Raw genomic sequence first — 25241 nt, forward strand, 5'->3', positions numbered from 1 at the left:
CTAGGGTCACACATCCAAGCCACACGCCAATGTGTCAGGCCGTGTACCCTTTCGAAATGGCCTCACACGCCCGTGTGCTAGCCGTATGTCTCACATGGCTGAGTCATACGCACGAGTGTCTAGCCATGTGGACCTAAAATGTGCCTTAAACTACAAGTTTACCATTCCATACAAGCTTGAACTTTAATCAATTCAAAAACCATTCGTTTAACCAGTTTAAAACATGATCAAACATATTCAAAACATGTCAAAACAATCATCCTAGGTGCCTAACCAATGTACCCTCGTTGGTACCACATTTCTATCATCAAAACATATCATCAAAGTATCATTCAAATCCAAATTATAAACTTACCAAATTCAATCCATTTTTGCCTAGTTCATAAGCACTTAAACACTAGCTTAAATTCACATGCACATATTTAGATTTGGTTCAACTTGTCATGATAATATGATTTCAAACACAAACACATGTTTATATATATTAAACTAATATTAAACTTATAACCTTATTTACAATCAATCCACAAAATAACTATTATCTAGACACCCTAGGTACACGCCGACACAAAAGATAGACATCACCACATTTGAGTTCGGGATCGTTGTTGGAAGCTGAATCGACGATCAAAAGTTAAGTACCTAACCTTTGCACGGAAAGCAAAACCGTACGCTTGTAAAGCTCATCTGAAAATTTAAAGACAATATAATATAATATGCACATATTAATTATAAGCACAATTGAATATTTAAAACCACATTTATTCATACAATGGCATTAGCCATTCAATACTCAATTCATAAATACACCATTTCATACCATACTCAGTTCTCATCAATTGCTATATAATTGCTTTTCACAATTTGATCAACATATCATTTAATCAATAACATTATCTATTCCATATCCAATTCATGAATACATAATTCATGTATCTCATTTTCATGTTTCAATTCACTATCCCATTTTCAATTCACATACAATATAATCCAATATCAATCATAATACCGTTTTATTTAATTACCCCTATTAACACGACTCGGACTCGGACGGATACACGGATCCAACCAACACACCAATTTGGCACCTAGTGCCTTATCAGTTAAATCCGAAGTAATAGTTGCACCCAACACTATATAAATTTGACACCCAGTATCTCATCGGTTAAATCGAAGTAAATTGGCACTCAGTGCCTCATCGACTTGAAGTTGAAGAAATCCTTGAACTATTCTTATCCTATGACATGCCATTTATATCCGACTCAGCTCGATACAGTTAATAGGGTTCCAATTCACTTTCCAAATACAACCAATGTCCAATTATCATATTTGGACGTTATCACATTTACACACACACACACACACACATATATATATATCAATTCAATCCAATTCAATCAACTTTAATTCAATTCAATATCAAAGTACCAAATATATTTTTCATATAATCCCATATACACATGAAATCAATTCAATAGTCAAAGTGTCAAATACTCACCTCAACCACTTACCATATACATTAAATCAAAATACAACAATTAACAACTAGGTTCAGATTATAGAAATATAAACTAGAAATTTCCAATTATTCGACGTCAACTTTATCTTTCCTCTTTTTAGTCGAGGATTCTGGTATGACGTTAGCTACGGAATTAAAACAATTAAAATTCATCAATATAACACAATTCAATTTCATATTGAATATTTCAATTTTGACTCAATATTTGCCTAAATTTCAATTTAGTACCTAAACCGAGACTAATTTTTATTATTCACAATTAATCTTATATTTTTACACAAATTTCACTTTAAACTAAACTTAACTCCCTATTTTCATTTAAATTCCTAAATTTCAAAATTTTCACAATTTAGCCCCTATATTATTCAAAAGTTATAATTTATTCTACAATTTAATCATTTTTCACTTCTAGCTTAAAAATCTATCAATTTAATCCTTAATAGTAAAATTATTCAACAAAACAACATTTAAAAACTCAATCATTGCTAAAATTTCGACATGGGTCGGGTTAACACCGATATTCTAAAAATATACAAATTGTAAAAAAAAAACTAAATTAACTAATTAATTAAACTTGAAAACTTTTGAAACCCATAGGTGTGGGTTCTCTTTCTCTTTCTTTTTCTATCTTTCTTTTCCTTCTAATTTGTTTAGCTTTTGTCTTTCTTTATTTCTTTTATTACTTATTTTATTTTATTATTATATAATATATATTTACTTAAATATTAAGTCAACATATTATATATATATAATAAATTTACAAATATCTTACCTAATGCGGTCCCACTAAAAAAACAATGGTAAAATTCTTTTTTAGTCCCTTTAATTATTCTTTAATCTATAATTCTGCTTTCACCCTATATGCAATTTAGTTCTTATACCTAATTATTCTTAATTTATGCAAATTTACTTAACCAAAATCTAATTAACTAGCTTCGTTAATATTTATATAAATATTTAGAAGTTCAATTTACAAGAATGGAGTCCCAAAAATGTACTTTCTGACAACCCCGACTATCGGGTCGTTACAAGCATTCGATCTAATCGAGTAAAAAAAAGAGTAAGTTAATCAAATTGACAAGTCCTATTTTATCTTATTTAGATCCCAAAATTATTATTTTAGAAAAAAAATTAACTTTCTTTATATATTTTTTAAAATTTTTAAATTTTTTATAAATTTTTTTTAAAAATATAAAATTCTAATTTTTTTAAAAATATTTTAAATTTTAAAATTTGTTTTGAAATTTTTGTTAAGAGAAAAACCAATTTGTTAAATTTCAAAATTGATAGGAACTAAAGGCGAATTTATACTAATCTATTATTAGGCTTGTAAAATTTAAATTGACTCGAACTCGAATTATTTAATCGATTTGACTCAAAAAAATCGGATAACTTGAAATTTAAATTTTTTTTAATTTATTTGAATCGAATCGAATTTAACTCACCTCTAAAAATACTGACCTATTTTCGATCCAACCAATACACAAATCCTGTCCGATTTCAACACCTATGATAAAAACTTTTCATAGTATTTAATAGAAATTAAATCATTTACCTTTCATAATATTTATTTTGTTAAAAAAACATTTTTAATTTTGTAACGATACCAAGCACCATCAAAATAGACATTCAAGTAACCCAATTTTCACGTGCCATCACATTTCACGTAATTAAATTCAAAATTCTCCTTTTTTATACCATTCCAAACAATTCCCACAATATTCAACCCCCCAAAATTTTCCTTCTGTTTCCTTCCGGTTTTCCTTCCTCCCAAACAAGAATGTCTTTCCCCCCTTTTCTCTGTTTTTTCTTCTTCGTTTCTTTCCTTCCACTTTCCACTCCTCTCACTTCATCCCCTTACCTTTCCCCCACTATCCTCCATCCAAATTACCAAAAAATGATCCAAAACTTCAAAATTTACGCTTACCCACCTCCGGAAACGTTGTCGTTTGACTCCAAAGTTGAATCCCTCTTTTACTCTTCTCTTATCCGCAGTCACTTCATTACTCAAAACCCTGAAGAAGCCCATTTGTTCTTCATCCCTTTCTCTTTCCACTCCGGGCTTTCCACACGCGCCGTCGCGTATGTCGTCGGAAATTACCGTACGGAGTTTATTTATTGGAATCGGACTCTTGGAGCTGATCATTTTTTCCTTTCCTGCTCTGGTATTGGTCACGGTGCGGACCGGAATGTTGTGGAGTTGAAGAAGAACTCGGTTCAGGTCTCGTGTTTTCCGACGACGGCTGGGTTGTTTATTCCTCATAAGGATGTTAGTTTACCACCACTTGCTAACGTTCACGCTCCGGTACACGCGCCGGCTAGTAAGAGCTCGAGTTATTTAGGTTACGTGAGGTATAATTGGGTTAAAGAGTCGAATCTAATGGAACAGCTATTAGCTGATCCCGAGATTGTGGTTGAATCTGAACCGTCGGATCAGTTGACTTATGAGGAAAGACTTGCCGGGAGTAAGTTTTGTTTGTTCGAGTACGGACCGGAGATATCGGCGATCGGTGAAGCGATGAGTTTCGGGTGTGTGCCCGTGGTGATTACTGACCGTCCGATCCAGGACTTGCCGTTGATGGATTTGCTTGCGTGGCAACAGATCGCGGTGTTCGTGGGATCAAGCGGTGGAGTTAATGAGATCAAGAGGGTTTTGGGGCGCGTGGTGGTGGAAGAGTACGAGGATATGAGGGAATCAGCTGCGGTCGCGAGTAAGCATTTTGTGTGGAACGATACGCCAGAGCCGTGCGATGCGTTCCATATGGTGATGTATCAGTTATGGTTGAGAAGGCATACCATCAGATATGCTGAGAGAGAATGGGCTTAAGAGAGCTTAAGGATTTAAAGAGTTTTAGCCCGTTGATATGTTGTTGACTTCTAAACTTTGGACGGTGGTGATCACATAATTCTTTTGTGAATTAATTTTATAAAAATAAAAACTAAAATAAAGTTCCACATCGAAATCATTAATCAGGTGCAAAAGTAAAGGGATTAGTAAAAATACGAGACTTAAAAAATAGATTTAAGCTTAAGTTTGTCTCGATTTATTTTATGTTTTAGTAATATATTTTAATTTTATTTTTATATTACATGAAATTAAATATGTACTAGTATAATACTGTGTTAACATTAAATTTTAAAGATATACATTTATGTAAATTTAAAATTTTAATAAAAGAAAATTATCTAATATTAAAATCGTAAAGTTAATGGTTGACCGTTAAAGTTAAACCGTTTTTAATTTTAATAAAAATTATAAAGAATAAATAAAAAATAAATTATGGTGTGATATGGGACAAAAAATGATAATAAATAAAAATAAATAAAAGTTATAAAAGTTATTAAATTTTAACAAAAAAATATATGAAATATTTAATTTTTATTAAAAATTAGAAAAATATTATAAAAACCGTAAAAAATTATAATTTTTTTAAAAATTTTATAAAAATCGTAAAAAAAATTATAAAATATATAGAAATATAGAAAGAAAATGATAACAATAACAAATGTAAAGAAATATAAAATTCATAAAAGAATTATAAAAATTATGGTATCAATTTTTCTATAGCTTTTATTGATTTTTATTTTTTTAATCATTTTTGGCTACATGTCACGTTGTGTTACCACACATGAAAAAAAGTCGTTAACTTCAACGATAAACAGTTAAAATTAATGGTTACACGGATTTTTTTGATGCATCTTATAAATTTTTTTATGATTTTTATAAAATTTTATAATTTTTTATATATATTTTTACAATTTCTATTTTTTTTTTAATTTTTAGTGAACTTTAAATATTTTAAATATAGTTTATTAAAGTTTAATAATTTTTATAATTTTTATAACTTTTATTGATTTTTATTTTTTTATAATTTTTTTGCCACATGTCACACCGTCTTTGTGATATAGGTGACTTTAATTGAAAAAAATTAGGTACAATTAACTTTAACAGTCAATTATTAAAATTTACGGTTAAATGGCTTTTTGATGCATTTTGACAATTAACTTAAAGAAAATAAATAAGGACTTGATTGCTTTATTATTATTATTATTATTATTATTATTATTATTATTTAAGTTTGAGGGTTTTTTTGATACATTTTGACAATCTAAGTACCCAATTGAGTGCAAAAAAACCCAATTGAGTGCAAAAAAATGCAGTAGCTTAATTGCTTTTTTTAAAAAAGTTTGAAGGTCATTTTAATACATTTTGAAAGTTTAAGTACCCAATTAAGTGAAATAAAAAAAACTGATTATCAATGATTAAAATCCATTATGAAGAATTTTTTTTATAGAAATAAATGGTAACTAATTTTCATAAAATAATTTTACTAAAATTGGTCTTATTACATTTTACTCCTTAAATTCAATCCAATTAAATTAAAACGTATTAAGTTTAAGTATGTCCAAAGATTGAATTAAGATTATTGAACTAAACAAGGAATTTAACTTAATTTAATCAAGGAACTCCACGGATGAATTATATAATCAATATATAACTTAATATTTTAATCAAACACATAAAAAATACTAATAAAACATAACACTATTATTATAAAGGGTACCCAAACTTGGCTTAAAGGTTCAAATAGGTCCATAAGTTTTTTTTCCAATTCAATTAGGTACCTAAACATATTTTTTTGATCTAACTTGGTACATAAACTTGGCCTCAAGGTTCAATTTGGTACCTAAACTTTTTTTTTGTTCAATTAGGTACTTGAACTTAGACTTTCGATTCAAATTAATAGCTGAACTTGGCTTCATAGTTCAAATTGGTTTAAATAAGTAATTAACTATAAATATTAATGGGACCAAAAAATCAAGTTCGGGCATCAATTTGAACCGAGAAGCCAATTTCAGGTACTTAATTAGACCAAAATAAACTTTAGGTACCAATTATTGAACTAATTTGGACAAAAAAAACCAAGTTTAGGTACCAATATGAACCAATGTCAAGTTCAAATATCTAATTGGACCAAAATAAACTTTAGGTACCAAATTGAACCTTCAAACCAAGTTCAAGTGTCTAATTAGATAAAAGAAAACCTTAAGTATCAATCTGAACTTTGAAACTAAATTCAAATACCAAATGTTTGGGATTTGTTTGCAAATTTCGGCCAATGGGATTATTGCTACTTGAAAATTAATATAACATCGATTCATTGATGAATTATACAAAACACAATATTAGTTTTAAGGGTAAACTATACTTATGGTCACTTTAATTTTTTTTTTCTCAATTTAATCTTTTTAATTAAGATAATTGTTCGAATTAATCACTTTTATTAAAAGTTTTGTTAATTCACTGATTGATTTTTGACGTGGCACATTAGCCCATTGAATGATTGACACATGACTTTTTTTTTGGCTAAAACTGGGGACCTCACTATAATTAGTCAAAAATACTTTTTTTTTTGTTTATTTGCAACATGAGGATTTTTTTTTATCTCTTTATTTCTCTTTTCTATTCTCTCTTTTTAAAGCTCGACCACCAATACTCATCACCGCCCAACATCCTCCATCACCGTACAACATCTTCAATCACTCAATAGGCTAATGTGCCACATCAACAATCCGCTAGTGGATTAATAAAATTTTTAACGACAATGATTAATTCGAACAATTATCTTAATTAAAATAACTAAATTTGAGAAAAAAATTAAAATGACTAAAATAGGACAAAACTTATTTTAAAATGACCATGAAATGTAATTTTCCCTAGTTTTGATTCAATCAACTGAGATTTTGTTCCAATTATTAATTTTTTGTGATTGTGAATTTACAAAGCAGTAAATCAAAATAATTGATACTGAAGGAGCATAAAAAAATCAAAACAAATTAAAGAATACCCAAAGTCAATAATGAAATGTTAAAATTTTAATCTAAATGAATAAGAGACAAACCTGCAAAATGCAAGGCAAGAAGTAAATTGGAACATGCAAAATTATATGAAATTAGAATTTTTAAAATCCAATTACTTGGTGTTCAAGCAATCAACACAATAATATAGAGGAAAAAATACTAATAAAATAATTATAAACTAGATAAATGTATTATGAAAGTACTTGTATTAGGAGTTAGTTGCATTTTGCTTAATATACTTAAAAGATAGACAAATAAGTCATTGTATGTCAGGTTAAAAAGTAAACTGATATTTTTAGTTAAAAATTAGTCTATTTCTACTATTAAGAACTGGCACGGCTAATAAAATAATTAGACTGTTAGAATTGTATGACCTAAATTTTAGTTAAAGAAAAATACAGTGGCATTTGATATTGATTAGACGGGGTCGCAAACGGGGGTGTTTGAATAAGTGGAATCCGTATAGAAGTTTACTTTCACTATTTGATATTGATTTGAATAATGTGCTTAAATCTTACTGCATTACTTAGATATTGATTAGAAAAATGTTTTTAAACTTATAAATAGATGTAGTTTAAACTCTTCTTGTATCATTCGAATTTGACATAGTGAAATTTTTTCTCCTCTACCCGTGAGTTTTTTCCTGAAAGGGTTTCCACGTAAAATCTGTATAATCTTCTATTTTTCTTTCTTTTCTTTGCTATACATTACCATTATCGACGTTCAATTTTAACATAGACAATTGCACGTAAAGTGCCACATGTACTAACGTATAAGGACCAATTTTTAATAGTAAAAATGAATAAAATTTTTAATAGGACCAATTTACTCTTTGATCTAACGCATAAAGACTAACTCGTTTTTTAAATAGAAAAAACAAAATGTAATCAACTCCTAATATAAGGGCCTAATATAGGAACCAATTTTTTTATAGTATTATATTCTACTATGTCTGTTTTTATATATATATATCCAAGCTTTAGTTGTTTCTTGTATATCCTATTAGTTTTGATTCACATTACACTAAAACTGAAAAAAAAAAACCTTTGTATTGCCTTCACTCGGTTATATTAATAAATTGGGATAAATCTCAAAATTATACATACTTTTTGGTTTAATGCGTAATTTTATAAATAAATTTTAATTTTGTTCAATTTTATATATGAAATTTTGCTTTAATCCAATTCTAATAAATTATTCACACAATTATTTATATAACATTATTTTATGTCTATATATTACATACACAAATAATCATATTGACCCAATATCATAATAAATTGATGTCTTTATTTCTTCAAATGCCTATGATTGAATCACAATCAAAGTTTCATGCTTATAATTACACCAAATCAAAATTTATGTATTAAATTGCACATTAAATCAAAATTCATATATAATTTTAAGATTTTTTCCTAATAATTTTAAAGTTAAGTCTCGTAACAAAAGAATGATTTGCTCATTTTTCCATTTAAGTTAATGGTTTTAAGTGTTAGCTATTAAACTTCCATGATAATTGTAATGTTAATTTTTTTTTTGGGGTCAATGGGACTTAATTTAGATTAGTGTTTGTAATTTTATCATTGTATTAAATTATATTTTTATGGTTTTCAAAAAGATTAAATTAAAATTTTAATATATTTTCTTGAGAGTTTTTTAGAAAATCTAAAGAAATAATTTCTCATTTTAGGAGGATCGAGGGCTTAGCTCCTCCCTTTGTCCCTAGTCACAATCTCTTGGAAAATTTAAGAGTATTACACACTTCATACCTTCCATGTGGAAATTACTTTGTAATTCCAAATGTTGCATTGCATATTGTGGTCGAAGTTCCCCTTTTAATGTGGATCAAAGAAGGGTTGCATTGGCAGCCAAGCTTGACTTTTCTAGATATTGAAACTTTGAAGTACATAATGGTGAACAAGAAGCTTGTTGAAAACAATGCGATGCCTAGGATGACTAATTCTCGGAGTTTAGGTATAGCATTTAAGAGCACACAATATACAAAGCATATCTTAATGTCGTCGATCAAATTGCATCGCCTTGGTCATTGTACATAGAGTTATATGTGGCTACAGTCCCAATATCATATTCAGACTTGGAACATCTTTCTCGGTGTCATTATCTCACCAAACTGCAATTAGTAGAGAAGATAGAATAATATCAGCATCCGAGCCATGATGTTTTGAAATTTCTACTATCAAATATTTTCAAGTTAACTTTATTGTTTAGTTATATGAAGTACGATTCAATGGGTGTATTGCAAAAGTTGCGTTGAAAGATTCTCAGCTTACAGTAATTCGCATATATGGGGAGAAAAAATAAAAATCTTTCCACTTGATTAAACTTAACGCAGCTTCCTCCAAATTTCCTATGATTTTCTCCTCCGTCTACTTTGAATACATGTTATGCTATTCAAAAAATTATGTTCAGCTTTTTCCTGTCTAAAGAAAAATAATCAGCAACCTCACCCCCCCAAACAGCTCTTCATAGCTTCTGATAAAGAGAAATACTTCCTTCACTTCTAGACCAGTAGGAGAAATGGCAGAGGCTATTGTGTCCTTATCTGTTGAAAGAATTTCGGATTTGCTCATCCATGAAGCAGTTTTCCTCAAAGATGTGAAAGATCAAGTTGAGAGCCTAAAGGATGAACTGAAGCGAATGAAGTGTTTCTTGGAGGACATTGACCGTATACCAGAACAAGACAAGCGTCTCTATAATCGGGTGTCAGAAATTCGGAATCTTGCTTACGATGCTGAAGATGTCATCGACTCGTTTATTCTTAAAGCAGCACATCAACGGGGTTTTCATGGGATTGTCAAGAGATTCATCTCTATTTTCACCAAACCTTCTCATCTGCACAAAATCGGCGTGCAGGTCAAAGCAATCCAGACCAAGCTCCAAAACATTTCCAGGAATCTTCCAGCTTATGCGATACCTAGTGATGAAGAAGGCTCTAGCTCAATTTTCAAGGTGCAGCAACGGTTAAAGACATACTCACATGTCAAGGAAGAGGAAGTTGTTAGCTTGGAGGTTAGCACCAAAGAAATTATGGCCAAGTTGATGATAGAAGAAGATAGACTCCATGCCGTAGTTTCGGTAGTCGGCATGGGGAGCATCGGTAAGACTACTTTTGCCAGAAAAGTTTATAATCATGTTGATGTGAGACGCCATTTTGATTTCTTGGCTTGGGTTTATATATCTCAACAATGTAAGCCGAGAAAAGTTTTGCTTAGTGTCTTGATGAAATTTCTCTCTCCTTCTAAAGATGAAAGAGAGCTAATTGAGAAACTGGACGAGAATGAGTTGTGGAAAAGTGTTGAAGTTAGTTCCCATGCAAGACATACAGCCCATGCAGATTCAAGCACGTAAGAACAAATACACATAAGTTGTCCGGGTAAAGTATGTGCAAGAATTCATACACATAAGTTACCCAGGTAAAGTACGTGTAACTGAAGCTGTTTATTTTGTTTCTTTTGTAACCAAGTTTATGAAATGTGTTCTAGTTCATTTTGAACTTAGTTTAAGCCTACATTTGATGTAGTTTGATGATGTAGGAGCTGATGACCAACTTTACTTAAGTGTACAAGTTTAGTTTTGTAAGTTCCAATGTAATAAGTGGAGTTAGGTAGTGTTTAGGTAAAGGATTTGTTAATCTTTTGACCAGCCAAATGACTGGTATATGTAATGGCTTTAAGCCAATGTTTCAAATGAATGAAATCATCAGATTTTCTTCCATATGCTCCATCTTTCTTTTCCTTCTAAAAACTTCTAAGTTCTGTTCTTCATTCTTGACAGTAGCTAAAAAGCTTGAACTCCAAGCATTTTTTCCTTCATATTTTACCCGGGTATAATACGTTGCTGCTAGTGCTCTGTTTGAAATTCTTACTTTACCCGGTTAAAGTGTGTTGAAACTCCAACAATTGGTATCAAGAGCTTTCATCTTAGAGGACCTGTTGTTGAAAATTAAATGGCTTCATCAAGTTTTTCTCCTGCAGCACCACCAGTTTTTAATGGTGAGGGGTTCCACATATGGGTTGTCAAGATGAGGACTTACCTACAGGCCTTTGATCTGTGGGAAGTTGTCAACACTGATGTCGAGCCAGCTCCACTTCGAGCCAATCAACAGTGGCTCAAATCAGATAACATGCAGATGAGAGGACCAAAAAGCACAAGTCTATGTCATGCATTCAGAACTGTGTTTCTGATGTTATTTTCACCAGAATCATGGCTTGTGAGACTCCCAAGCAGGCCTGGGACAAGCTTAAGGAGGAGTTCCAAGGTACTGAGAGGACAAGACAGCAGCAGTTGTTGAATCTGAGAAGGGAGTTTGAGAACTTGAAGATGAAGTAAGAAGAAACTGTCAAGAAGTATTCTGACAGAATCATGGCTGTAGTTAACAGCATAAGGCTCCTTGGTGAGCAATTTGATGAGGCAAGGATTGTGAAGAAAGTGTTCTCTACCTTACCGGAGAGGTACGAAGCAAAAATATCCTCCTTAGAGGATTCAAGGGATCTGACCAGTATCTCTTTAACAGAGCTGATCAATGCTCTGTATGCACAAGAGCAAAGGAGGGCCAGCAGATCGGAGGAGCACCAAGAGGGTGCTTTCTAAGCTAAGGCCAAAGCAGCCTTGAGCACCTCAGCCTATAAAGGCAAAAAGAACTTGAGAAATAGGCCTAAGCCTGATGCTGCAAGAGGAGAAGATCGACTCTGCAGATTTTGTAAAAAACTTGGTCATCCAGAGGCCAGATGCTGGTTCAGACTAGATGCTGTGTGTCAACACTGCAAAAAGAAAGGCCATGTTGAAAGGGTCTGCAAAGAAAAAGGCAGACCTGGCCAAAACCAACAACACAAGGCTGAAGCTCAGATAGCTGAAGATGGCAGTGACAATGAAGAGCAGGTCTTTGCAGTCTCCTGCTCAGCTACTCAGAAGAAAGTCTCAAATGGTTGGCTCCTTGACAGTGGCTGCACCAATCATATGTCACCAGATGCAGTTATTTTCAAGTCATTAGACAGAAGCTGCAAAACAAAAGTTAAAGTCGGCAATGGCCACTTTATCAAGGCAGAAGGAAAGGGAGATGTGGTTATTCGCACAACCACAGGTGAGAAAATCATCAAAAATGTCCTGTTGGTACCTGAGATTGACAGGAATCTTCTTAGTATCTCTCAATTGCTAGAGAAAGGGTACTCAGTTGTGTTCAAAGGCCAAAAGTGCAAAATCACTGATCCAAATGGATCAAGCTTCATGACAGTCACCATGACTGAAAAATGCTTTGAAGTCAACTGGTCAGGTGACTCACACTCAGCCCATGTTGCTTCAACAGAAGACACCAAGCTTTGGCATCAAAGACTTGGTCATGCCAACTTCAAGTCTATGGCTCGAATGGTCAGTAAGGAAATAGTTGAAAACTTCCCCAAAATAGTTCATATTGAAAATGTATGTGAAGTTTGTCAGATGGGAAAGCAAGCTAGGCTTCCATTTCCTGCAAATACCACCTGGAGAGCATCAAGTAAGCTGGAATTAGTGCACAGTGATGTTTGTGGTTTCATGAGGACTGAATCACTTAGTGGCAGCAGGTACTTTATTCTCTTCATTGATTATTTTACCAGATACTGCTGGGTTTATTTTTTGAAGCATAAGTCTGAGGTTGCTCAAGTGTTTATAAAGTTCAAAGCTGTAGTGGAAACAAAAACAGGCTGCAAGATAAAGACCATTAGGTCAGATAATGGGACTGAATACACTTCAGCCCAGTTCCAAGCCCTCTGCAATGATGCTGGCATCAAACACCAGCTAACAAATGTTTATACACCTTAATAGAATGGGGTCAGTGAAAGAAAAAATAGAAGCCTATTGGATATGGCTAGATGTCTCTTGTTTGAGAAGAAATTGCCTAAAAATTTGTGGGCTGAAGCAGTTAACACTGCAGTCTACTTACAAAACAGGCTTCCAACCAAAGCACTTGCTCACAAGACACCTTTTGAAGCCTGGTTCGGGTTCAAGCCATCATTGGCTCATATGAAAGTCTTTGGTTGCCTATGTTACAGCCAAATACCAGCTGTAAAGAGGGATAAGTTGTCCAAAAGAGCTATTCCTGGTATTTTAGCCGGGTATAGTATGGTTAAGAAGGGCTACAGGATTTTGGACCCTTTAACAAACAAAATTCATGTAAGCAGAGATGTGATCTTCGATGAAAAAGGATGCTGGAATTGGGAAAAGAATGAGCCAGAGGCTGTTTCTGAAGAGCTGATGGTTGATCATGCTGAACCTAATCAAATTAGTCATGAAATGGACATTGATGACATGCCAGTCAGAGGCACTAGACCTTTGGCTGAAATTTATGAAAGAGCACAAGTTGCCATAGTGGAGCCATGCAGTTTTGAAGAAGCTGAAGCTGATAAGTGCTCAAAAACCCAACAACAATCGTTTGTGGCTCAATCAACAGCAGAAGCTGAATATGTTGCAGCTGCAAATGCTGTAAATCAAGCCATATGGCTGAGAAAAATTCTAGCTGATCTTAACCTACATCAAAGGGAGGCAACAGAGATCTTTTGTGAAAACAAGTCTGCTGTTGCAATTGCAAAGAATCCTGTTTTCCATGGCAGAACGAAGCACTTCAGCATCAAGTTACATGTGATAAGGGAGATGGAACAAGCTCAAGAGGTGGAGCTGATTCATTGCAATTCAGAGGAGCAGGTTGCTGACATTTTCACAAAGGCCCTTGGTGTGTCAAGGTTTATAAAACTGAGAAAGCAGCTAGATGTTACAAGCATGGAAACTAAGGAGGAGTGTTGAAGTTAGTTCCCATGCAAGACATACAGCCCATGCAGATTCAAGCACGTAAGAACAAATATACATAAGTTGTCCGGGTAAAGTATGTGCAAGAATTCATACACATAAGTTACCCGGTAAAGTATGCGTAACTGAAGCTGTTTATTTTGTTTCTTTTGTAACCAAGTCTATGAAATGTGTTCTAGTTCGTTTTGAACTTAGTTTAAGCCTATTTGATGTAGTTTGATGATGTAGGAGCTGATGACCAACTTTACTTAAGTGTACAAGTTTAGTTTTGTAAGTTCCAATGTAATAAGTGGAGTTAGGTAGTGTTTAGGTAAATGATTTGTTAATCTTTTGACCAGCCAAATGACTGGTATATGTAATGGCTTTAAGCCAATGTTTCAAATGAATGAAATCATCAGATTTTCTTCCATATGCTCTATCTTTCTTTGCCTTCTAAAAACTTCTAAGTTCTGTTCTTCATTCTTGACAGTAGCTAAAAAGCTTGAACTCCAATCATTTTTTCCCTCATATTTTACCCGGGTATAATATATTACTGTTGGTGCTCTGTTTGAAATTCTTACTTTACCCGGTTAAAGTGTGTTGAAACTCCAACAAAAAGGCTTTTTGACGCTTTGAAAGAAAAGCGGTATTTGGTAGTCCTCGATGATATCTGGAGAAGCGAGGATTGGGATATTCTTAAACTTGCTTTTCCACGAGGAAGAAAGGGAAGCAAAATATTGTTTACAACACGCAACAGGAATGTGGCTTTATATGTCGATCCTTGCAACACTCCCATGGAGCTCTCATTTCTTACAGATGATGAAAGTTGGAATCTTTTGTGTAGGAATGCATTCCCACTAAACGAGACAGATTCTTATATCTACTCAGAGGAATTAGAGAAACTCGGAAGAGAGATGGTGAGAAAATGTGAAGGTCTACCTTTAGCAATTGTTGTCTTGGGAAAGTTGCTAGCAAGAAAACAATCACTGGATCAGTAGAAGACGGTTCACAAAAACATTTTCCATGGAAGGTTAAAAGGGTTCCAACAACATGATCCTCAATATGGTGCAGTGAACAGGATTTTGGTTTTAAGCTACAATGATTTGCCTTATCATTTAAAACCATGCTTTCTATATCTTGCTCATTATCCAGAAGATTGAGAGATATCGAAAAAGGAGCTCATTCGATTATGGATCGCTGAAGGTTTCATTTCACCATTATTGGGAAGCAAAGAAATCTTGATGGAGGATGTAGGTGAACAATTCCTAGAAGACCTTATAGACAGAAGCTTGGTTCAAGTTTGGAGGCGAGACTCTACAGGGACAAAAGTGAAAACATGTCGAATACATGATCTCTTCAGAGACTTGTGCATGGAGAAAGCAGAAGAGGAGAATTTCTTAAAATTTATTCAACCTTCATTAGTTGAAAACTCTGGAAATTCTCTTGATGTGACCTTGGTAGCATCTGTGCCACGAAGAATTGCTATACATCCTGGCAAAAGGGATGTCCATTTAAAAGGAAGGCATCCACAATTACGTTCTTTGCTACTGATTCAAAAAGAGGTATTCATAAATTTCCATATTTCAAATTTCAAGAAATTTAAACTTTTAAGAGTTTTGAAACTTACGAGGAATGTTAGGAAAAGTGGCATGTGTTAGGTGAAATTGGTAATCTCCATCATTTGAGGTATTTGAGGTTAAAATGCACTGGGGAAATGATCTTGCCATGTGCTATTGGGAAGTTGAAGAATTTACACACTTTGTACCTCCAATGCCTTTCTCGCAGTATAGTCCAAAATGTTGTATTCAAGTTGGAACGTTTAAGGCAATTTGTGATGAAAGGGGATGCATACCCTAGGATCAAAAGTGGTTTCCATTGGTGGCGAAGTTTTTCTTCAAAAAATATCGAAACTTTGAAGTACATGTCGGTGGACAAGAAGTTAATTGAAAATAATGAGGCGCTTAGGTTGTCAAATATTCAAGGTTTAGGAATAATATTCAAGAGTTCAGAAGATGTTAAGCTTATCCTACTGTTGGCGGTCAAATTGGATCGCCTTAGGTCATTGTCCATGAGTTTGTCTGACTTTCTAAACGATGACAAGTCAAGCTCATTTTCAAATCTAGACTTGGAACCTCTTTTTTAGTGTCGTGGCCTCTCCAAATTGAAGTTAATAGGGCCTAATAAAGAATATCCACATCAGAGCCATTATGTTTTGAAATTTCTTCCACCAAGTATTGTCAAGTTAACTTTGCGTTTCTCTGAGCTAACTCATGATCCAATGGGTGTATTGGAAAGGTTGCCTTGTTTGACAATTCTTAACTTACAAGGTTTTGCATATGAGGGGAGAAAAATGATTTGCTCTACCAATGGCTTTCCTCAACTTGACTCTCTTTGCATGGACTATGCAAAAAATTTAGAAGAGTGGGAGATAGAAAAAGGTGCAATGCCACGTCTTTGAAATTTGAAGTTAAGATTTATTTTAAAATTAGAGATGTTGCCGAAAGGATTGATGTTTATTACTACTCTCCAAGAATTGAAATTATCAACAATGAGACGTTCATTGGAAAAGAGGATTCAAGTGAAGAATAGAAGAGAAGGAGAACATTTCTACAAAGTGCGCCATATTCCCTCCATCCAAATCACATACTATAGATGAATATCTTTCTACAATGACAAATTTCATTTGATTTAGAAGAGTTGGAGCCATTATCACAAAAACTCGTTTTTATTAAAGCTCTTGTCAAACACTCGTTTAATATATGTTCAAACCATTTAACCTCATCCCTACCCTTAATATTGTATTAAAAAATAATTTTATACATAATTTAATTCTTTTGATTTTTTAGCTTTAAAATTTATAGTTCCTCGCATTATGGTGCTATAACAGTCATATCTCTATCTTTATTGTTTGTGATTTCATAGGGTTTAAATGCTTATATTTGATTACACCTATTCTAACAGGGAAAGGATTGTATGAAATAGTGACGCCATGTCATCTGTATCCCTTTTCAATAGTTTTATGTTACATCAGTACTCTTATTCTGAATTTCAAGATCTTTTATATAATTTTTTCTTTACGATCCTCCCACATAAGGAATTAAAAAAATGAATTTATTAACTAAATTTGGTTAAAAATATATAAAAAAAGAAATCACTCAATAACGTGTAGCTTCGTCCAAATAATATAAGTTATTTTATTTAAAAAATTCAGTTCAGTAATAATAATAATAATAATAATGATAATAATAATAATATCTTCAGCTTTTTCCTGTCCAAAGAAAAATAATCAGCAACCTTATCAGCTCTTCAAAACTTCAGATAAAGAGAATTACTTCCTCCACTAATACATAAAATATTCTACAATTACTTACCGATCAGTTTGTGGAATTTGTTCTCCACCAGCAGGAGAAATGGAAGAGGCTATTGTGTCCTTAGCTGTTGAAATAATTTCAGATTTACTCATCCATGAAGCTGTTTTCCTCAAATATGTGAAAGATCAAGTTGAGAGCCTAAACGCTGAACTGAAGCGAATGCAGTGTTTCTTGGAGGACGTTGATCGGAAGCCAGAACAAGACAAGCGTCTCCATAATCGGGTGTCGGAAATCAGAGATCTTGCTTATGATGCTGAAGATATCATTGACTCTTTTATTCTTAAAGTAGGACATCAACGAGGTTTTCATGGGATTGTCAAGAGATTCACCTCCATTTTCACCAAACCTTATCATCTGCACAAAATCGGGGTGCAGGTGAAAGCAATCCAGACCAAGCTCCAAAACATTTCCAAGAATCTTCCAGCTTATGAGATAGGCGGTGATGGAGAAGGCTCTAGCTCAATTATCAAGGTGCAGCAAAGGTTAAGAAGGACATACTCACATGTCGAGGAAGAGGACGTTGTTAGCTTGGAGGTTAGCACGAAGGATGTCATGACCATGTTGATGACTGAAGAAGATAGACCCCACGCCATTGTTTCCATAGTCGGCATGGGGGGCCTCGGGAAGACTACTCTTGCCAGAAAAGTATATAATCATGTTAAGGTTAGACACCATTTTGATTACTTGGCTTGGGTTTATATATCTCAACAATGTAAGCCTAGAGAAGTTTTGCTTAGTGTCTTGATGAAAGTTCTCTCTCCTTCTAAAGATGAAAGAGAGTTAATTGAGAAACTGGACGAGAATGAGATGTGGAAAAGGCTTTTTGATGCTTTGAAAGAAAAGCGGTACTTGGTAGTCCTCGATGATATCTGGCGAAGCGAGGATTGGGATATTCTTAAACCTGCTTTTCTACGAGGAAGAAAGGGAAGCAAAATATTGTTCACAACACGCAACAGGAATGTGGGTTTAAATGCCGATCTATTGAAGTCAACCCCCATGCAGCAGCCAAGGTGACCATGCAAGGTGGCCATGCAGGGATCGTGCTTTAACAGCAAACCGAAACTGCATTGTCTCATTTGGTTACTCAAATGAACATTTTGTGTTTTAGTTTGTTTTGAACTAAGTTGGTAACTGTATTTTGATGTAATTAGGTGCTGATTGACAAGTTTAGGTAGAAGTTTTTGTTTTTCAATCAAGTTTACCAAGTTACTAGGCAATTTAGTGGTGTTAGGTATGTTATTAGGTGATTACTTGTTTGTTTTACTTGTTGACCAATATATGTAATGGCTTAATGCCTTGTTGATGTGTTAATGAAAAAAATCAGCTCATTTTCATTCAATCTTCTTCTCTCTTTTCTGTTTTTTTCACTAGCTAGTTTCATTTTCTGTTTCTGCTTCTGAGTTTGTTTCTTCACCAAGGCTCGAGGCTTGCTATTCAAGCAAGATACAAAACAGCCTGTTGCTGCCTCTTGCACCAACAATTGGTATCGAGAGCTCTTGTCTTAGTGGACCTGTTGCCTCAAATCAAGGAAACTGATGGCTTCTTCAGGATTTTCACCAGCAGCCCCACCAGTCTTCAATGGAGAAGGCTTTCACATATGGCTGGTCAATATGAAGACTTACCTACAGGCCTTCGATCTGTGGGAAGTTGTTAACATAGATGCTGAGCCAGCACCACTGAGGGCTAATCCCACAGTAGCTCAGATCAGACAACATGCTGATGAGAGGACCAAAAGGCACAAAGCCATGTCCTGTATTCAGAACTGTGTATCAGATGTCATCTTTACCAGAATTATGGCCTGTGAGACTCCAAAACAGGCTTGGGACAAGCTTAAGGAGGAGTTTCAAGGCACTGAGAGAACAAGGCAACAGCAGCTGTTGAACTTGAGAAGGGACTTCGAGAATTTGAAGATGAAGGAAGAAGAAATAGTGAAGCAGTATTCAGATAGAATTATGGCAGTGGTTAACAGCATAAGGCTCCTAGGTGAGCACTTTGATGAGGCAAGAATTGTGGAGAAAGTCCTCTCCACTTTGCCTGAGAGATATGAGGCCAAGATATCCTCCCTAGAGGACTCAAGAGACCTTGCTAGCATCTCTTTGACTGAGTTAATCAACACCTTCTATGCTCAGGAACAAAGAAGAGCTAGCAGAGCTGAAGATCACCAAGAAGGTGCATTTCAAGCCAAGGCCAGAGAAGCCTCGAGCACCAATGCTCAAAGAGGCAAAAAGCCTTGGAAAAACAGGCCTAAGCCTGATGCTGCAAGGAGCAATGACCAGCCCTGCAGATATTGCAAGAAGCCTGGCCATCCAGAAGACAGATGCTGGTTTAGGCCAGATGCAGTATGCCAACACTGCAAGAAGAAGGGCCATGTTGAAAGGGTCTGTAAAAACAGGAGTAAGCCAAGGCAGAATCAATTTCAGCAGTCAAAGGTTGAAGCTCGAGTAGCTGAGGACAGTAGTGACCAAGAAGAACAGGTCTTTGCTGTTTCCTGTTTAGCTGCTGAGAAGAAATGCTCAAAAGGCTGGTTGCTGGACAGTGGTTGCACTAACCACATGTCACCAGATGCCTCCTTGTTTAAAACCTTGGACAGAAGATACAAAACCAAGGTCAAGGTTGGAAATGGTCAGTTTATAAGGGCTAAAGGAAGAGGAGAAGTGCTGATATGTACTCCCACAGGCAACAAGATCATTCCAAATGTGCTATTGGTGCCAGAGATTGACAGAAACCTTCCCAGCATAGCTCAACTGCTCGAGAAAGATTATTCTGTTGTGTTCAAGGACAAACAATGCCACATTACTGATCCAAGTGGATCAAGCCTTATGACAGTCACAATGATTGATAAATGCTTTGAGGTTCACTGGGCAAATGACTCAAACTCAGCATACACAACTTCTGTTGATGACTTCAAGCTTTGGCATCAAAGGCTTGGACATGCCAACTTCAGATCAATGGCTCGATTGGCCAAAGAGGGCTTGGCAGAGAACTTCACCAGCTCAGTGGAGCATGATGATGTGTGTGAAGTTTGCCAAATGGGAAAACAGGCAAGACTGCCATTTCTTACAAATTCAGCTTGGAGAGCTACTGAAAGACTGCAGCTGGTGCACTCTGATGTATGTGGCCCAATGAGGACTGAATCACTCAGCAAAAACAGGTATTTCATCCTCTTTATTGATGATCTTACAAGGTTTTGCTGGATTTTCTTTTTAAAACACAAGTCTGAGGTAGCTTAAGTGTTTGTGAAGTTTAAAAATGCTGTAGAAACAGAAACAGGTTGCAAGCTGAAATCGATAAGGACTGACAATGGCACTGAGTACACTTCAGCTCAGTTTCAAGCCATTTGCAATGATGCTGGTATCAAACATCAGCTTACAAATGTCTACACACCTCAGCAGAATGGGGTAGCTGAAAGAAAGAATAGAAGTCTGATGGATATGGCCAGATGTCTCCTGTTTGAAAAGAAACTGCCCAAGACCATGTGGGCTGAGGCAGTAAACACTGCTGTTTACCTTCAGAACAGGCTTCCTACCAAAGCTCTTGCATCCGAGACACCTTTCGAGGCTTGGTTCAGTTTCAAGCCTTCCTTGGCACATCTGAAGGTGTTTGGTTGCTTGTGTTATGCACAAATACCAGCAGCAAAGAGAGACAAGCTCTCTAAAAGGGCTCAACCAGGTGTTCTAGTAGGCTACAGCTCAGTCAAAAAGGGCTACAGGGTTCTGGATCCCTTGACAAACAAAGTCCAGGTGAGCAGAGATGTCATCTTTGATGAAAAAGCCTGCTGGAATTGGGAGAAAAATGAGCCAGAAACAATTTTAGAAGACCTAGTGCCTAATCAAGCTGAACTTGAGTGGCTAGGACCTGAAATGGATGTTGATGATGTGCCTGTGAGAGGCACAAGGCTCCTAGAAGATATTTATGAAAGGGCACAGGTTGCAATAGCAGAACCTAGCAGTTTTGAAGAGGCTGAGGCAGATGAAGGTTGGAAACAAGCTATGGTTGATGAAATCAACATGATTGTAAAGAATCAGACATGAGAGTTGGTTGAAAAGCCTGCCAACAGAAAGATTATCGGTGTAAAATGGGTCTATCGAGTGAAGCACAATGCAGATGGAAGTTTAAACAAGCTAAAGGCCAGACTAGTTGTAAAGGGCTTCAGTCAAAGGTATGGTCTGGACTACATGGAAACATTTGCTCCAGTAGCCAGACTCGATACAATCAGATTGCTGATTGCAGTTGCTGCTCAGAACCAGTGGACAATCCACCAAATGGATGTCAAGTCTGCATTCCTCAATGGATTCCTAGAAGAGGAGATATACATCGAGCAACCCCCAGGTTTTATAATGCCTGGTAAGGAACATTTGGTGTATAGGCTAAGAAAGGCCTTGTATGGCCTAAAACAGGCCCCTCGAGCCTGGTATGCTCGAATTGACTCATACTTGGTCAGTTTGGGATTTGAAAGTAGTGCTAGTGAGCCAACACTCTATGTTAAGAGGAATGGAGCTGAAACACAGCTTATTGTGTCACTATATGTTGATGATCTTCTAGTGACTGGAGGAGACAAGCTTGTGATGGCTGATTTCAAAGCAAGAATGAAGGAAATGTTCGAGATGTCAGATTTGGGGTTGATGACTTATTTCCTTGGAATAGAGATACAGCAAGCTGATCAAGGAATCTTTTTGGGACAAAAGGCGTTTGCTTTGAAAGTTTTATCCAAGTTTTCAATGCAAAATTGCAAGCCAACATGCACACCTATGGCAGTTGGCATAAAACTGTCGAGCCAAGAAGAACACGAGCCTGTCAATGAATCATTTTATAGGAGCCTTGTTGGTTGTTTGCTGTATTTAACAGCAACAAGACCTGACATTCTGTTTGCTGTGAGCATGCTATCAAGGTTCATGCACTGCTGTAACCAGCAACATTACAAGGCTGGGAAAAGGGTGCTAAGATACATCAAAGGTACCTTAAACCATGGAATACAGTTTAGAAAGGCTGAAGAGTTGAAACTGATTGGCTACACTGATAGCGATTGGGCTGGTTCAAAGGATGACATGAAGAGCACTTCTGGCTATGCTTTTACTCTTGGCTCAGCTATGATCTGTTGGAGCTCAAGAAAACAAACAATGGTGGCTCAATCGACAGCAGAAGCAGAGTATGTAGCAGCTGCTAATGCTGTTAATCAAGCTATGTGGCTGAGAAAAATTTTGGGTGATTTGAATCTACAGCAGAATGATGCAACTGTGATACATTGTGACAACAAGTCAGCAGTTGCTATTGCTAAAAACCCTGTCTTCCATGGCAGGACAAAACATTTCAACATCAAACTCCATGTGATAAGAGAAATGGAACAAGCTCGAGAGATCAAGCTAATTCATTGCAGCTCAGAAGATCAAATCGCTGATATCTTCACAAAATCACTTAGTGCATCGAGATTTGTAAACCTAAGGAAGCAACTAGGAGTCTGCTGCATAGAAGCTGAGGAGGAGTGTTGAAGTCAACCCCCATGCAGCAGCCAAGGTAACCATGCAAGGTGGCCATGCAGGGATCGTGCTTTAACAGCAAACCGAAACTGCATTGTTTCATTTGGTTACTCAAATGAACATTTTGTGTTTTAGTTTGTTTTGAACTAAGTTGGTAACTGTATTTTGATGTAATTAGGTGCTGATTGACAAGTTTAGGTAGAAGTTTTTGTTTTTCAATCAAGTTTACCAAGTTACTAGGCAATTTAGTGGTGTTAGGTATGTTATTAGGTGATTACTTGTTTGTTTTACTTGTTGACCAATATATGTAATGGCTTAATGCCTTGTTGATGTGTTAATGAAAAAAATCAGCTCATTTTCATTCAATCTTCTTCTCTCTTTTATGTTTTTTTCACTAGCTAGTTTCATTTTCTGTTTCTGCTTCCGAGTTTGTTTCTTCACCAAGGCTCGAGGCTTGCTATTCAAGCAAGATACAAAACAGCCTGTTGCTGCCTCTTGCACCAACATGATCCTTGCAACACTCCCATGGAGCTCTCACTTCTTACAAATGATGAAAGTTGGAATCTTTTGTGTAGGAAAGCATTCCCACAGAGCAAAATGGGTTCTCAATGCTGCTCAGAAGAATTTGAGAAGCTTGGAAAGGAGATGGTGAAAAAATATGGAGGTCTGCCTTTAGCAATTGTTGTGTTGGGAGGCTTGCTAGCAACAAAACAGTCCTTGGCTCAATGGGAGATGGTTCACAAAAACATCCATGGACACCTAAAAGGGCTCCCACACCAAGATCATCAATATGGTGCAGTGAACAGGATTTTGGTTTTAAGCTACAATGATTTGCCTTATCATTTAAAACCATGCTTTCTGTATCTTGGTCATTATCCGGAAGATTGGGAGATATCGAAAAGTGAACTCATTCAACTATGGATCGCTGAAGGATTCATTTCACCATCATTAGAAAGCAAAGAAATCTTGATGGAGGATGTAGGCGAACAATTCCTAGAAGAGCTTATAAATAGGAGCTTGGTTCAAGTTTGGAGGCGAGACTATACAGGGACAAAAGTGAAAACATGTCGAATACATGATCTCTTGAAGGACTTGTGCACGAAGAAAGCAAAAGAGGAGAAGTTCTTGGAAATTATTCAACAATCATCGGCTGAATTTGATGTGACACTGGCAAAACCTTTGCTACGAAGAATTCCTATTCATCCTAGTGAAAGGAAAGTTCATTTGAAGGGAGAGCACCCAAAATTACGTTCTTTGTTGTTGCCTCAAGACGTTGAATTGATAGAATTCTTCATTTCAAAATGCAAAAGCTTCAAATTTTTAAGGGTGTTGACTCTTCTAAGAAGGAATGTCATAAAGTGGCATGTGTCAGTTGAAATTGGTAATCTCCAACATTTGAGATACTTGAAGTTAGGATGCTATGGAGAAATGATTTTGTCGCAATCTATTGGCAGGTTGAAGAGTTTATACACTTTATACATCAAGTATGAAACTCACATTGTAATTCCATATGTTGTGTTCAAGTTAGAGCGTTTAAGGCATATTATATTAAAAAGGACTAGGTGGTGCGAAAGAGGATTTCGTTGGCGGCTAGGGTTCACTTCAAAAAATATTGAAACTTTGAAGTACATAGAGGTGGATGAGAGGCTGATTGAAAATAATGTGGTGCTTAGGTTGACTAATATTCAGAGTCTAGGATTAGTATTTACAAGATCAGAATATGTGAAGCCTATCCTAATCTTGCTAACCAAATTGCAACGCCTTCGGTCATTGTCCTTTGATATTTTAGACAATTCAATCTTATCATATCTAGACTTAGAACCCCTTTCTCAGTGCCATCACCTCTCCAAACTGAGATTAATGGGGGCGATAGAAGGAGTTCCAAATTCGAGCCATCGTGTTTTGGAATTTCTTCCACCAAATATCGTCAAACTAACTTTGGATTCCTGTAATATGAGCCAGGATCCAATGGGCGTATTGGAAAAGCTATGTCATTTAAGGATTTTCTATTTGTCTAAAGCATATAATGGGAGAAAAATGATTTGCTCTGCGAATGGGTTTCCTCAACTTGATTTTCTTCAGATAGGGAATCTAATAAAGTTGGAAGAGTGGGAAATAGAAGAAGGCGCAATGCCATGTCTTCGAAGATTGGAATTAGTTAACGTTAGTTTAGGCATGTTTCCAGAAGGATTAAGGTATATTACTACTCTCCAAGAAATGTCATTAGTAGGATTGAGTTCA

The 25241-nt window shown here is 35.4% G+C and overlaps 1 protein-coding gene across 1 annotated transcript; it reads left to right on the forward strand.

Moving 5' to 3' along the window:
* Nucleotides 1-3416: 3416 nt before the first annotated feature.
* On the forward strand, nucleotides 3417-4346 carry LOC107935290 (probable glycosyltransferase At3g07620). Its single transcript, XM_016867866.2, has one exon. The coding sequence runs from the start codon at nucleotides 3417-3419 to the stop codon at nucleotides 4344-4346; it is 930 nt and encodes a 309-aa protein (XP_016723355.2).
* Nucleotides 4347-25241: the final 20895 nt, after the last annotated feature.

This window comes from Gossypium hirsutum, chromosome A10 (genome assembly GCF_007990345.1).
Source record: "Gossypium hirsutum isolate 1008001.06 chromosome A10, Gossypium_hirsutum_v2.1, whole genome shotgun sequence".
Classification (NCBI taxonomy): domain Eukaryota; kingdom Viridiplantae; phylum Streptophyta; class Magnoliopsida; order Malvales; family Malvaceae; genus Gossypium; species Gossypium hirsutum.